Source organism: Oryzias latipes, chromosome 3, assembly GCF_002234675.1.
Source record: "Oryzias latipes chromosome 3, ASM223467v1".
Lineage (NCBI taxonomy): Eukaryota > Metazoa > Chordata > Actinopteri > Beloniformes > Adrianichthyidae > Oryzias > Oryzias latipes.
The window spans coordinates 22,470,618-22,485,881 of NC_019861.2; the positions used below are offsets into that span (position 1 = coordinate 22,470,618).

The 15,264-nt window shown below is 41.8% G+C and overlaps 1 protein-coding gene across 2 annotated transcripts in view; it reads right to left on the minus strand.

Annotated features, from left to right (window-relative positions):
- Positions 1 to 14,793, minus strand: part of gse1 (Gse1 coiled-coil protein) — a 167,920-nt gene extending 153,127 nt beyond the window's left edge. Inside the window, exon 1 of one of the 2 annotated variants that reach the window (XM_011491852.3) lies at positions 11,853 to 14,793. In XM_011491852.3, coding sequence (XP_011490154.1) covers positions 11,853 to 14,375 — 2,523 coding nt within the window. In that variant the 5' untranslated portion in view covers positions 14,376 to 14,793. The remainder of the gene's footprint in view (positions 1 to 11,852) is intronic. The other variant, XM_011491844.3, reaches the window with a different exon arrangement.
- Positions 14,794 to 15,264: the final 471 nt, after the last annotated feature.

A 15,264-nucleotide genomic window follows, 5' to 3' on the forward strand; every position in this document is an offset into this window, starting at 1 on the left:
ACCTGTGGAGCCTGAATCGGTCCACCACAAAGACACATGTTCTGCATTGAGTGAAAGTCAAACAAGCATCTGATCACTGCTCAGCCAGCGTCAGTCTGTCTGAGGCCTGGATTCACTGAAATGCTACGCCCGTAGATCTCCTCAGGCAAACCAGCAGGTGAACAACAACTGGCTCACAAAAAGACCACCTGGACAGAACCAAAGCAGGCCTTTGTACAGACATTAACCCTTGTGCTATCTTAGATGACCCCACCCTCACATTGACGTGTTCTCCCTACCATGATAAAGGTGGAAAGATTTCATGTTATCCATGGACACCAGTGAGGTTCACAAATCATTGAAGAAAAAAGGTTCAGCGCACTGTCTAGTGGGTCTAGATGACCCAACTCCCAATGTTAAAGTGCCAAGGATAGCACAAGGGTTACAAGGAGAACGTGTATGATAGAATCAGCAAATCTAAAGGTCTAAATTTAGCACAAACCGTTATTTGTATCCTCTGAATCACTGTCCTGTTTGTGTTACCCTTCATTACTCACTACAGAAGGATCTTTTCAGTTTTAAGTGTTTGTAGGTCACTGACTGCTGGCAAATCATACTCATTAAGAAACATACAAAGATTTTAAAAAGCGAAGTCTGAAAAGAGAAAAGTCTGTATGGAATAACAGAATAGTAAAACAATAAATTAAGGACATATTATTTAACCTAATAAGGACAAAACCTTTAAAAATTCTGTTGAGGCTTTATGTTTGCAAATGCTATTAAAACTGGAATGTAGTCACATGAAAGGACAGCATTCATTTAGAAACCATATTTAACCTAAAGTCCAATTATTGAAATAAACATGAGGAAAGGAGGAGGGGGGGTCTACATTTAGTGTTTTTTGTAACTGCAATTTCAAAAACAACACTCCTGCATAACAAATGACTGTAATGAGGAAAGCAGACATGAACACACTTGAAGTAATGAGTTTGGCAAAAACCCATGAGTGTCAACTGAATGTAACCTTGGCATATAAATATTCATTAGCAAGCTGCTAAGCTAGCTGACCTGTGACCCGCACACTTCCTCTCCTCTGAGGCCATCAAGGAGTGGAGCTGCCGGCTGCTTCTGCTCCCGCTCTTATTCACCTGTCTCCTCCTTTCATCCATTCTATTTGATGTGGTTCATCTGCATTTGAAATGGTTTTCAAAAACAAATGTTGCATGGTAAAGCGTGTTGCATAGAAAATCACCCTGACACCATAAAACCCTCTGATTACGAATGCATAACAACAGCAAAAGTAAGAAACTGAACTCTCATCTCATTGGTAAAAATCAGCACCCAGTTCTATCTAAAATTATATCAATTCAAATCAACAAAAAGAATTGTCCACATTGTCCAGATTAATTTGTTTACTGTGTCTAATGAAACACAGTACACTGATCACAAAGGGGAACTATAATTCTGAAGTCTGCCACGTGAGATAACCTTAGGTTTCGGTAATAATTGGTCTAATAACAGAGTGTTTCTTTTACCAGTTCATTTCCTTCTATTTTAACTTGAATCCTTTGGCAAATCAACCAAACACAGAATTAGATGTTTTAACAGTTTAATATTCACACCATGACCAAATCATTAAACATGGATCATAGAAGTTCTTTCTATAGAAGCGATCCATCCATCCATTTTCAAACTTGCTTGATAAGCAAGTTTAGTATAAGCTTAACACGCATCCTCTGAATCTCCTCTAAAGCTCCTGCAACCCTGTTGCCCCGTTGCTGGAGCCTATGCCAGACACTGTTGGGCAAAGGCAGGAAACACCCTGAATGGTTTGCCAGTCCATTGCAGGGCCACACACTGACATACAACCACACCCTCAAATACACACTTATAGACAACTAAGAGTCACCATTTGACCCATGATGAATATTTTTGGACTGAGGGAGGAAAAAAACCCACTCATGCAGAAGGAGAACATGCAAACGCCACACAGCATAGGTCCCCCTTGCTGTGAGGCGAGAGTGCTAAAGTTCCACTCTAGTCATCTTTTGATCAACTTTAAAAGTGTTTCCAGTGTTTGTTTAAATTATGATTATGATTTTTTTAGCCAAAATTTAAAAAAAGAAAACAGTGTGTTATCTAGGACTTAGCTTCTGCTGAGCGGCAGGAGTTCATCAGAAATATATATTATTCACAATTATTTCATTGATGAAATATTTAGAAATTGAATTTTAATTTTAATTTTATATGTCCTCAATCATCAGAAACATGCCACAAGTACATGTTAAAAACACCCAAAACACTTTTTTTATTGGAGTGGGTCTTTAAAAGAAAAAAATAACAACATCTCAGGAATTCTCATGATATCATTGTGTGCAACAACAAAAGGCTTTCTTGTCCCGCCGTTTTTGTATTGCATGGTGTTTGCATGCAATGATTGCTTTAAACTTCCTGACAATCTCCCCTGTTGGTAACATTGGAGTAAATACCTGTAACTTTAAACACTATCAGATGGTATGATACAGATAACATTTAAACATTTTTAAGTTTAATAATCATTAAGAGGAACTGATTTCTTCATTTAAGCCTGAATAAGTAAACGATGCCACAAAAAACCTACTTCTATGAAATTCAAATATTCATGTAATGTAGACAGTTAAATATTATTATTCATTTAAAAAAACTGAAGATGAGGACATTATAGGCAACATGTTCCCCTTAATCAAAGATTAGGAATTGGGCAGTTCAGATGAAACTTAACATGTGCCTAAAGCCTAAATCTGTTTCACTTTCCCGTACATGACATTTACCTCAGCAGTGCACATTAACACAGTCTCACCAATCATCTCAGGGTGTCCATTCAGACATGCTCTTCAGCTGTGTTTTTATGCGTCCTGCTTGATCTGATTTAGTCAATGTGACATTCCGATTTTGAGCAGGTCTCTGTCTAGCAGAGGAGTATGCAGAGAGGAGAGACAGACAAGTACAGGATGTAGAGTAGATAAGCGGTGGTGAGTGCAGCCGATGTGTGAAGCAAAAGGTTGAGAATTTATCTATTAGGTTGACCTGAAATGAGGTGACGCAAGGCTATCATCGCCTCCCTCAACACAGAGACAGAACCAAGGACAAAGCTAAAAAAGCCTCGTATTGAAGGAAAAAAAAATCCAACTGGACTTTATTTCATCAGTCGTGTGTCGTGCGTGTATGTTCAACTCATGGCTGTTGCTATTTATGCTCAGGAGATCAATCCCTTTTCAAGTATGAGAGGATGAGTGCCAGTCATCTGATTGTGTTCAGAAGGCCCCCACCGCAGTGGACACGTCCTCAGTCTTTAATGTCCACTCCTGAGGTGTGAGATCATGTCTGAAGCCGAGATGCTGCCAACAGAACAGGGACGAATTCACAAACTAAAGCGTACATGTGCGTGTGAGCGTGCATATGTATGTAAGCATGTGTGCGCAGCAGATGGGAGGAAAGACAGAAATTAGAGAGGGGTAAAAGGAGAGTAGCGACAGAAAGTCTGCAAGAGCATTCGTGTGTCTGTGTGTGTGTTGGACCGAAGGGGCTGTGAAGGGTTAGGGGGAGGCAGAGGGGAGAAGAGAGGGGGAGTAATGTGGTTAGGCATCCAGAGTTAGTGAACATTTTCTGGCAAACCTCCTCTACGCTCCTGGCTGCCTGCCCAGCTCTGAAGCAAACTTAAACAAACTCCTGTTGCAGCCATCTGCTGGCCCCGCGGGATAAATCACAGCACTGCTCCACACTGTACTGTTCGGCCACACCATGATCAAGTTACTGTGTTAGCAGCCTCACACACTTGTGCGCACATGCACTCGCTGTCAGGCATGCAAGAGCACATTACAGTCCTCCTTCTCATCCGCACACACACGGACACACATTCAGTCGCGCACACACATCAAACTGAGCGTCAGCCTGGAGCCAGGGCCTGCCACGGGGCTCGCACCGCCAGGAGAGGCCAGCAACATGTGGCCTCCCTAATACCAGAGGGAGAGATGAACAGCAAGAGGAAGGAGACGAGAGGGGGTAAAGGGGGCTAAAGGGGGGAAAAAAACAAGAAAAAGGGAAGTGGAGAAAGAAGGGGCAAAAACTGAGGTGATGCAGAACAGAAGAGCCTAGAAAAGACATGACACAGCTGGAAAAAGAAGGGAGGAGAAAGAGAAGAAGACCTCTGACACTTAACTTGAGCCAAGTGCTATTTTTATAGCCCCCAGAAGAAGAGGGGAACATAAAAACATCTCGAGTCCCTCTGTGTCTGTAGCCTCTCATAACAACTTAAGTGTTTTATACAGGAGGAGACAATGAGCTTTTTTATGTCACTATTCTATTCACCATGCGTGAAATGGAGCTTTCAAAAGTAAAATGTTCTAGCTCCATATTTTGAAAATTGATAGCTGTCTGGCAGCATGTTGCACGGCTAGGACTTCTTCTCTGAGAACTTTCCTCTCTGGCTGCTCACTGTGGCTTTGAGGATTGTGAAATCTGCTGTGACTCACTTATATTGGTCAACATCACGCAGACCATGTGAGAAATGCCACTGACCATCCTGGTAAGTGTTTTCAAAGAAGACTGCATGCCTTAAAGTTTTTATTCCTTACTAAAATCACAAACGTGATTAAACAGCCATGAAAATCTATATCTATCACTGGTCAACAAGGCAGATGAAATGGCTAAAGACAGCAGGGCAAAACATGATAAAATGATCAATCAATTAATCAATCAATCAATCCATCTTTATTTATATAGCGCTTTAACATCTGCCAGACATCCAAAGTGCTGGACAAGTATAAATACACAAAAACCATAGGTAAAATTCAAAGAAGCACAGTAAAACGATAGCAATAAAATCATCCATAAAGGAAAATACTAAAAAAGCTGCCTTACTATCATTCTCTCTGGTGTTAAAAGACAATGTAAAAAGATGAGTTTTTAGCAGAGATTTAAAATCATTTAAGGATTTGGCAGACCTCACTGACAGGGGGAGACGATTCCAGAATTTAGGAGCAGCCACTGAAAATGCTCTGTCCCCCTTGGTCGAGTCCTTGGAACCACTAAGAGCATCTGGCCTACAGATCGCAGAGCTCAGAAAGACAAGGAGGTGCCAGACCATGTAAACATTTAAAAACCAAGAGTAAGATTTTAAAATCAATTCTAAAAGAAACAGGCAGCTAGTGCAGGGAGAGCAGTATTGGTGTGATATGATCACGCTGTCTGGTCCCCGTTAGTAGTCGGGCAGCTGAATTCTGCAGCTGAAGACGGCGGAGGAGAAAATGATGCTTCTGTGCATCGCAGAAAATAAATCCTTCATGACAGTCACTCAGAGACTTTTAGTGCAAGAATAGGAAAGCATGATGTTAAATGTAATAACAACGGTTACAGGGTTGTTCATCTGAAGGCACAGTCTCTAGTATCCTTTGATGCTAAGACAAGAATTGCTCTCTTTCTCTGTCTGTGCAGTCACTCTGAGACTAGTAGGGCACGCTGAGTATGTGGGGAACAAGGTGGCAGAATGTCATGAGTGAGGGTGGAAATGAGGGTGGAGGATACAAGGCGCGTGACTTGAGGATGCTTGAACGAAAAGGACATAATCCAAATCGAACAATTAGCTGTTTGAGGCAAAAAGCAGCTTCAAAATAGTTTGTAGAAATGCTCATTTCTATTTCTCCAATAATTGTATGTTTGGCTGGTAAAAGGAATGCAGCTGTCATGCAACAGCTCTATTTCACTTGAAAGTGAAATAAAATGGAAATGGAGTTGAAGAACTAAAAAATTAATAAATGTCATTTGCGTGGCCTTTAGGGAGCCTCAAAAGATGTGAAAAAGCCTCACAAATGAGAAACATTATATTGCAGCAAGAAATAAAAATTGAGCCAACAGATCTCGTGTTAAATGCCTTTTCAGGAAATAGGCTGCCAATAGCTACTGTGCTGCACACTAAATTTGTCTCCAGGTGCAGAACTGCCCATGTACACTGACTATTCACAAAAAACAGCTGTGGCAACACTACAGCTGCATTTGCCAGCACAAAGGCAAACACCTGCCAGTGCTTCCAACCACCTGGCAAACACACATTCAAAAAAAAACTTTCAGCTGTTCTTGAGGGAGATGGTGATACGCGTAAGTGCAGTGCACCACATTTAGGACCGTAAATGAATACTTGAACATCAGTTATTATGTGTCAAAAACTGAGGGAGCTTAGTTTGGAAAACTCTCTTGTCTCCTATAATTACCACAGTTAAAACGGATTACCTCTGAAAGAAAAATACTTATATCTCAGTCTGGCGGACAGTGTATAGCATCACAACGCAAACTTCAGTAAGGAAGAGGAACCTGTTACCACACATGTGTGTACATCATTGACTGTGTATGAGAAATGGACCCAGCGAGTGTGTTGTCACCCATAGGAAATGACTTGCTACTGCTTCAAACTAAATTAAGTCAATTCAGTCACCATTTTTTCGCAATACGGACACCACCACTGGCAACGTCGTCAATAAGCAGTGATTGGTCCAACTTGAACTCTGAATCAACATTTCTATGGCAACCGCTCTTTAACACAAGTTAAAGTCGTTATAGATCCAATCATTTCACATCTGCAACCAAAATCAAAGTATTTTGACAAATCCCAGCCTGGTAAAAATTGGAAAAATCAGGAGTAAGCCCTACAACTACCACTTGAAAGTGGGCTACACAAAATCTGTCAAATGTTTTCAAACTTTTGACCTAGGGCCAGCGGACACCCGTACATTATTAAGGGCATGTGATGGGCCAGTTTATAACTTGAATAACTTGCACTAAAAAAATAGTAGAAAAATATCGTGAAAAAAATAAGTATGATTAGCAGGAACATGTTTAAATAAAGGTAGCAAGAATAGTTATAATGCCAAATATAATGACTGAGTAAAAGGTGTTTATTTTTCAATAAACGGCTATGGGATTTTGTTTTTTTAGAGTCAATATTTCTTGTTAGTTTAAAATTTCCAACTTCCTTTAGGTCAACACATACACAAATTCATGTTTAATAAATACAAGTTTCATGAGTTTCAGAAATCACGCAGAAATCAATTGAGGTCCCGGAAAATAAAAGCGCATCACGCAAACGCAGACAAACTCACGCTGGCACTGCCTGAACTCAAATGACTTGATTTTTGTTTCAGCCTGGTAGCTGACCGCTCATTTACTGGCTCAGTGCACTCACATATTTTGCTGCCAAACAGGAACTCACAGCAACGCTATTCAAACCAGCTTACAAGTACACATGCATTAAAATGGAATTCATAGACCGTATCACGAAAGCAGTCAGCATGTTACATAATATATTTAAAAGAAAGATTATTTAAACATGACAGCTGTTTGACTACATTTAAAAAAGAAAGAAATTTCTAGAGAACCTGCGTTGACAAACATCAACTGTGTACCGGTACTCTAAAAGGTGGCAGAGTCGGCACATTTCATCAGCCAGACTCTGAAAATGCGATTATTTTAAATCAAATAAAAACAATGATAGTAAAACTGTTAGAAATACCTATTTTTTATTCTTTCATTTGTAATGGCCTTCGACTTGAATGCCCGCAACGTTAAAAATGTTTAGGTTTTTCTAGATTTTAGCAAAAAATTTCAAGTTATTGAGACAAATTCTAGTCAAAACCCATAGATAAAACGGGCTCCTGCAATCAAAAAAGTATACAACAGATGCTGCTTTGATTGGGCAGAACACAAAAGTGCCACCATCCAGAGGAGGGCAGCAATTTGCAATCAAATGTTGTTACAATGAAAAGGGAAATCTTAAACAGCCACTGTTTGTCACACCATTAACAGTAATGACATAACGTTGGCTCAATGCCCAAAACAAATCAATTTAAACAAATGATAGATGTGTAGAATGATCATAGTGAGTCAGGAGCTTCAGAAAGTTCTAAAGAAATAATATCACCCACACTCTTTGGCCCTTTGTTGTGTTTTAATTCAAATTGAGCTGTTTCTTTAAGAGAGTGCATTCAAACTTGTGCATTTTGCTAAATCTAATACAGCTAATCAATGTGTGGTGAATCAAGCAGAAAAAAGATTGCAGACACTAAGTGCTCAAGGTTTTCAGGCCTCTCTTTTCACTCTACCTTAAAAGTATTTATTAGTTTTAACATAACAAAAAAAACTTCCTATTCACTGAAGCTAAACATGTTAAAATATGAAGACAACAACAGCATCTTAAGGAACCTCGACAACAATTACATGTTTATAATAAAAAAAACAATTTAAAATGTTATTTCCTGAAAACAAGCTTCTGCTATAGATTTATCTTTAAGGAGTTGAATAACAAAAACAGCCCAAATGTTTCACAAAGTTCATCTAATGTAATGCTTAATGGCAATGCATTGGTAAAGTAAGTAGTCATGATCTTAATGATTTAAATGCAGCATAAGGTCATATATTTTACATTCCCGTATTATTTAGAAGTAAATTACATAAAATAAAGTTATTCATTGTCTTGAACACTTGGTGTACGCTGAGTTAATGAAAGGACTAAAGATTATTTTAAATAAACTCTTCCGATCAGGTGACGTGTCACATATCAAATGTTAACTTACAGCATGTTGACGTACAATTAAATCAGTTTAAATATATACATCTGTGGGTAACAATTTGTATTTCTTTTTATTTTAATTATTTTTTTCTTTTACAACATAATTTCCAGCTACATGTGGTTAATATACTCTCATTCTTTCTTGTTTAGTTATGTTTATTATTTAAACTCACATCCTGACTGAGGTTCCTGCTGGTCTGATATCTTTTCTATGCATGATGGTCTACAGCTAGTACCTCTTAATGACAGTTGGTGTGCAACCCACAAACAAAAGACATGATTACCTCCTTAACGCGTACAGCTGTGTCTATCTGCATCACATTTACCAAGTCGGTCACATCTTAGTTTTCATTTCATACAACAGGGTGTCACCCACCCATATGGTATTTCCATACATGGATTTGTGTACCAACAGGAATATAAAAAAAAAGCCTTCATCAAGATGGACATCGTCTCCACTATGGTTGCTGTTACGTCTCTTAATTTGGAAGTCGGGGGGTCCCAGCTGCAGTCATCAAAATTCAATTGAGCATAACTTTGTATGTGAGCGCACACTGCAATAGCAAAAAGCAGGTGGCTACTTCCTGCATAATAGTTCAACTTACTCAAGTGTAAGGCATGACAGCTAAAGGACAAAGCACCTGTTTTGCTGGAGCAGTTTGCAGCTCCTGCTCTACATGCCACTGGTATGATGTCAGGCAGGAGGTCACCGGCTAAATCAGACTTTAGACGGACACTTTATCACTAACGAGGCAAAAATTATGACGAGAAACTTCCTCGGAATCCAAGCAAATCCTATATTTAATAATAATAATGATAAACTTTATTTATATAGCCCCTTTCAAGAAAAAAAATCACAAAGTGCTTCACAGTAAAACACAAAGTAGAAGACAGAGAGTAAAAACAGAAATAAGGAAAAAGCTCTGTTTTGGCTGCTTTTAAAAGAAAACACTAAGCCTATGGATCTGAGACTGAAAGGAAGGGAGTTCCAGAATGATGGAGCCACTGCTGCAAAGGCTCTGTCACCTTTAATTTTTAGCCAGGTTCTCTTAACAGCTATCAGACCCTGGTCACATGATCTCAGGAACCTACTGGGAGTGTATGGCCGCACAACATCTTTTATATAGATCGGAGCTTGACTATTAAGGGCTCTGTATGTTAAAACTAGGATTTTAAAATGCATACGGAAACAGATGGGGAGCCAGTGTAGCTGGATTAATAATGGGGTCACGTGTGATAACTTTGGTTAAAAGCCTTGCAGCAGCGTTCTGGACGACCTGTAGCCGGTCGACAGATTTTTTACTTAAACATGTGAAGATGGAGTTGCAATAAGCAAGACAAGAAGAAGTAAAAGTATGGATGAGTATCTCCATTTCATAATTTAATTGGACCCAATGTGAGAGTCAAGAGATAAAACTGGGTCTAAAGTTACCCCGAGGCTCCTCACAGAAGGCTGACTTAAGCAAGCAAGTGGACCAAGCCCCTGGACTATCAGAGAGAGGCAAATGCCTGAGGCACTTGTCAGGCGCACAGACGAGGACCTCAGTTTTAGCTTAATTTAGATGGATAAAATTATCATTCATCCTCCTGAACTCTTGATCGAATATAGACACCTGCCTAAAATATGAATTTTAAAAACACCCTGAGGTGTTAAAGCTCTTTATATATATATATATATATATATATATATATATATATATATATATATATATATATATGTATATGAAGATCTTAAAATATGCTGCAAAGGCAGTATAAGGCGGACCCAAAACAGACCCTTGTAGTACACCAGAAGTGACGGAGGCAGAGGAAGACTTAACAAACATAGATATTTGCTTTTATTTAACAATAAAAAGTGGGGAAAAAGAAAGCAAAAAAAGTTAATGATGACATAGTGATTTCTGCTCAGAGGACTAAAACAGGTGTACTGTGTGCCCTATGCCAACCCATCCGGACCACTGGACCAGAATCGTAGCTTATTAAAATGACTTTTCATTGTCATTATTTGGGAAAATAATTCATACTGGTGGCTCTGCGACAGGCTGGTGACCTGTCCAGGGTGTACCCTTCCCCAACAGTAGCCTGGTTAGACTCTGGCAGCCCTGTGACACCCAAGAAATGGATGGGTGGGAGGAGTTATATTGAAAATATAAATAAATGAACATGACACACATTTTAAAGAAATGCAATGTAATGATATCACTGCCTAAATTAACAAAACTACCAAACATCTTTTTAGACTGATTGAATGTGGTATTAGAATGAAAAACCCTGAAGTTGATCAAATCTACTAGCTATTCTTCTTTCTCTTTTGGCTTTTCCCATCAGGGTTGCCACAGTGAAACAACCTCTCTTTTGAGGATGAGTTGCATGGTTAGCTTGGCAATGTTTTATGCCGGATGCCCTTCCTGACGCAACCCTCTCAATTTATCTGGGCTTGGGACTGGCACAGAAGCAGAGAAGGGAATAGGGAGCAGCCCGGTTTTGAACCCTGGTTTCACAGAAGGAAAGGTGCTGCAAACCAGCACGAGCTAAATTGCTCCCCTAAATTGATTAGCTATTAGTTATAAAATATTTAAATACATCCACTATTAATTATTTCAATCCTACTAAACGTGTAAACACTGCTCTAGCACTATAAAAATCGAAAATGTTTTTGAGGTCTGAAACTGATGTTATCCTGCCACAGAACTGTGACAATTGTTACATTTGATGCTCTTCATGCTGAGGACACTGGTATCTTTGTAGCTTATAAACTTATTTACATTTAAGTCATACTTTCCATACATTTAACATCAAACTCAGATATGTATTGCTTTTTGTCAACTGTCACAGTTGTCATCATTACTGCTATGGTTTTAAACAAAGTCTTCACTGCATTCATTCAAAAACCAACTGCTCAGTCATGCTGGCTCAAACAAACACACTAACACATCAAAAACCTATTTGCTCTTGGTCATAATTTTAGTTTGTTGATACAAATGAATGGTCGTGAAAAGACCTAAATTTCTTTTTAGCTTTAAGCCAAACAAAAGCGTTAGAACGGTTCTTCTATGATTCATATTAACAGAACAGCAAACAACTTCCATATCATAACAGAATATTTATACAATCTGACAGCTAGATGATTATTTATTGGTACTTCCATGAACACATTACTCAGAAAAACTAAATGCTACCATGTGTGTAGAGAAAACAGAGGAAGAACAGGTGCCATACTGTAAGGAAGCTTACAGTGTCTCTGAGTCACACTTAGGCTGCATGCGCTTTCTCTTACCTTGGGTCTTGGCGGTGGTGGGGGAGTCTCTGGATCTTTCCTCTCCTCAGTTGAAGCTCCACATCTTAACTTAGATGTGTCCTGCTGCATGCTCTGTCCCAGCTGCACCATTGCTTTGCACTCCACACATGAGCCAATCATCAACCTCCCACCATCATCCACAAGGAGTGTGCGAGGGCTACGGGGCGCATACAAGAACACAGGAAGCCGCTGCACAGTGACAGCACACAGCCTACCTTGCCTGCGTTGCTCCTGCCTGCAGAAGAAACACACAAAAGTCTCACAGCTGTACTGGCGGGCCCAGGGTGAGCTGGGCTGCTGTGGGTTGGCATTCTGTAAGTTACAAGTTGCAGGGGTTGATGGAGTTTGGCCTTTGCTCTCATGAAGTGCCCATTGAGCATGTAGGTCATGGAAGCACAGTTTACATGCCGAAACCAGGCCTGTAGGGTCAACTGGCTTGGCTCGGGGTGCAGGAGGGTGCACAGTGAGAAATGGAAAGAAGGGCTCCCTCTCCCCACAGCGACCTGGTGGGTTGACGTGCAGTTGATATTCCTCTCCTGCACTCAGCTCAGCTCCACATAGGTAACACACTGAAATGGAGCTGCTGGAGTTTGTGTTCACTCCTCTCTGTAAACACACAGCTCCAGACTCATCAGCTGGCAAGGAGGCGTGGTATCTAATAAGGAAGGAGCTGACAGATGTGATGAGGTCCTCGCTGAGGCTGCGCCGGTACGCACCCCAGATGTCTTCCAAGAGAGAGTGACACTGGTGGCAGCAGCGTACACGCCCATTCCTCATCCCCTGTGCATTCGGTGGGCAAGGCAGCAGGTTAATGAAAGGAAAATACATCACTCCACGAGATTTGCCAGCACCGACTTGTGCATATACTGCTCTCATGTCTCCTCTAGACTCCTGACCACAGAGGAAACATGCCTCATGAAAGGTTTTGGGTTCACTAATACATTCAGTGGATGCAGAGTTTTTTCTATCTTCCCATGCAAGTTGGGAGTGATGGAGAGCACCAGTCTGGTTGAGAGGAACAACATACAAGCGCTGGAGGATGGGGACGTCAGCCAGTTGGAAACTCTGCCACTGCTGCATCAGACAGGAGTGACAGCTGCCACAGATGAGGGTGGTGCCAGCTAGACTGATGGGAACTGCACCTCTGGGAGCAGAGTGAAGCCACAAAAAGGGGAAGAAGGGTTCATCCTGCGCTTTCTCTTGCTTCTGCACACTAACTTTAAACTGATCATCATGTCGGAGGCCAGTCCCACAGATGTAACACACACACCTCTCTGGACTAGAGTCTGCACTGTGATCTGCTTGAGAACACTTTGAGGCTGAGAGAACTGTCAACGTTCTGACGTGGTTGCTTTTGCGACCATAGGCATTCCTTTCATCATCACTTGTGATGTTGATCTCATCTTCATCTGAGTAGTCAGAGGCGTTCTCCCTGGGAACAGTGCGGGTGCATTTAGGGATGGCAGCAGCCATTCCAACAGAGGACAGCGCAGCGTTGGAGTTATCCTCGGCACTCCCTCGGTGCTGCAGTGATGGACGGCTGGACGGAGCGCAGCTGCTGTCGGCAGCATGCAGGATCTGACGCGATTCCACATGTCTGGCATTCTCCTCCTCCAGCCAGCGCCTGTTGCGCATAATGACTCCATTGTCCTGCACAGGTGGGTCAGATAGGGGATTGTCATAACCCCGCTGATGGAATCTCTCCTGGGACTTTGCCAGAGTTTCCGATGATTGACAGACATTATTCATAATTTTAGCCCCGCGCCATGCTGACTGAACCCGCTCAGCTTTAGGCGACCCCTGCGCTCCGTAGATCCCCATCACGCATCGCAGCGCGCGCTGTGACTCTGGGCTGCTTTTAATATTGATGACATTGTTTCTCCTGACACCATCTCGTGTCATTTTGCCAGACACTCTGAGACACTTGTCTTTGCCTACACCACTTTTGTCAACTAAATCCATGTCTTGATCTGACAGGTTCTCGTTTTCGGAAAAAGAGGAGAAATCCGACTCTGCGCCACCGTCGTAGTTCTGGCTGCCGACGCTGATCCTCCTCTCCAGATCATAGGAGATGTTCCACTCCTGCGGGACCCGCCGAGAGTCGCACTGATAGGGTCTCTTCAGCCAGTACATGCGCTTCTCGATGGGTGTCCTGCTCCGCTCGAAGGAGTTCCACTGCTCCGTCAGGAAGCAGTGGCACACGGCGCACACCAGTGCGTAACCGTCCGGGCTCAGCTCACAGGCGCACGGGGCTGGCTCCTGGTTTTGGAGAAACGGGAAAAATGGAAGCCTCTCTCCCTGAAATGTGACTTGTAACCTCAGCTCCTTCCCCGGAGTCACTCCGCTTCCACATATGAAACAGTGGACAAGACCCCCGACTCCGTTCCGCTCAGCCCTGGATGAGTTGCCGGGCAGGGGGCTGTCCTCGCCGGGCATTGTTGCAGCCATAAGTCGGTGTTTCCGAGATAAGGGTGTCAGTTCCTGCTCACGGGGGGAGTTCATTGTCTTTAAACACCCGAGACAAGGCTACAAAAGCATCATCAGTTAGGCCATATTCGTGACAAATACTCGTCTCCAGCCATGAAATAAATCTTTGTCCAACTTACAGAGCGATAAGAAAGACGACAACCCATTGAAACGGCAGCGGCTCCAGCAAAATTTTGCTTTTCAAGCAAAAAACGTCCATAAACAAAGCAGCGGAGAAGTCCGTGTTATTTGGAGTCTGTAGTCCGCATGTGTGCACTGCACTTCCACATCATGAATGAACTTCGGATCAACAGCGAACTTTCTCCAAACTCGCACCGTGCAACTTTGGCCACTGACTCACTCGCATTGTACACAGCGCCATCCCAAATTCACGGGACCCGCTTCGACACCCCAAAGGCAACCTCCACCCCTTGCCAGCCCCCCCCACCAGCACAATATCGTAGCACAGATCGCACGTGCACGGACGCGCGGGAGCTGGCCGTCGCGCACGCGGGTCACGCTCTGTGGAACACTCAAACATGCATTTCCACAGGCTCATATGTCATCTGCTTTTAAAAGTCCTTCACAGGAGTCACATGATCAGTTTTCATCAGCTTGTCAAACACTGTGTAGGTACCATAACCATCTATAAAGCCTGACAGGCAGCGTTACTTCCGGTGCCACACTTTCAAGTCTAAACTCATATATATTTTTGTAATAAGTCTCTGTATCGGCTTCCACAACAACAATACACAAAGCTAATAATCATTTTTTGTCTTTATTTTTATCATATATTTTTTAATGATTTCAACAGATTTTGATTAAAGGCACACAAACTAGATTTTTAAGAATTTCTTCCCCTAAGCAGATATTTTTCAAGGTTTGCATTTAATTTTTATTAGCAGAAAACATACTGATGTTCTAT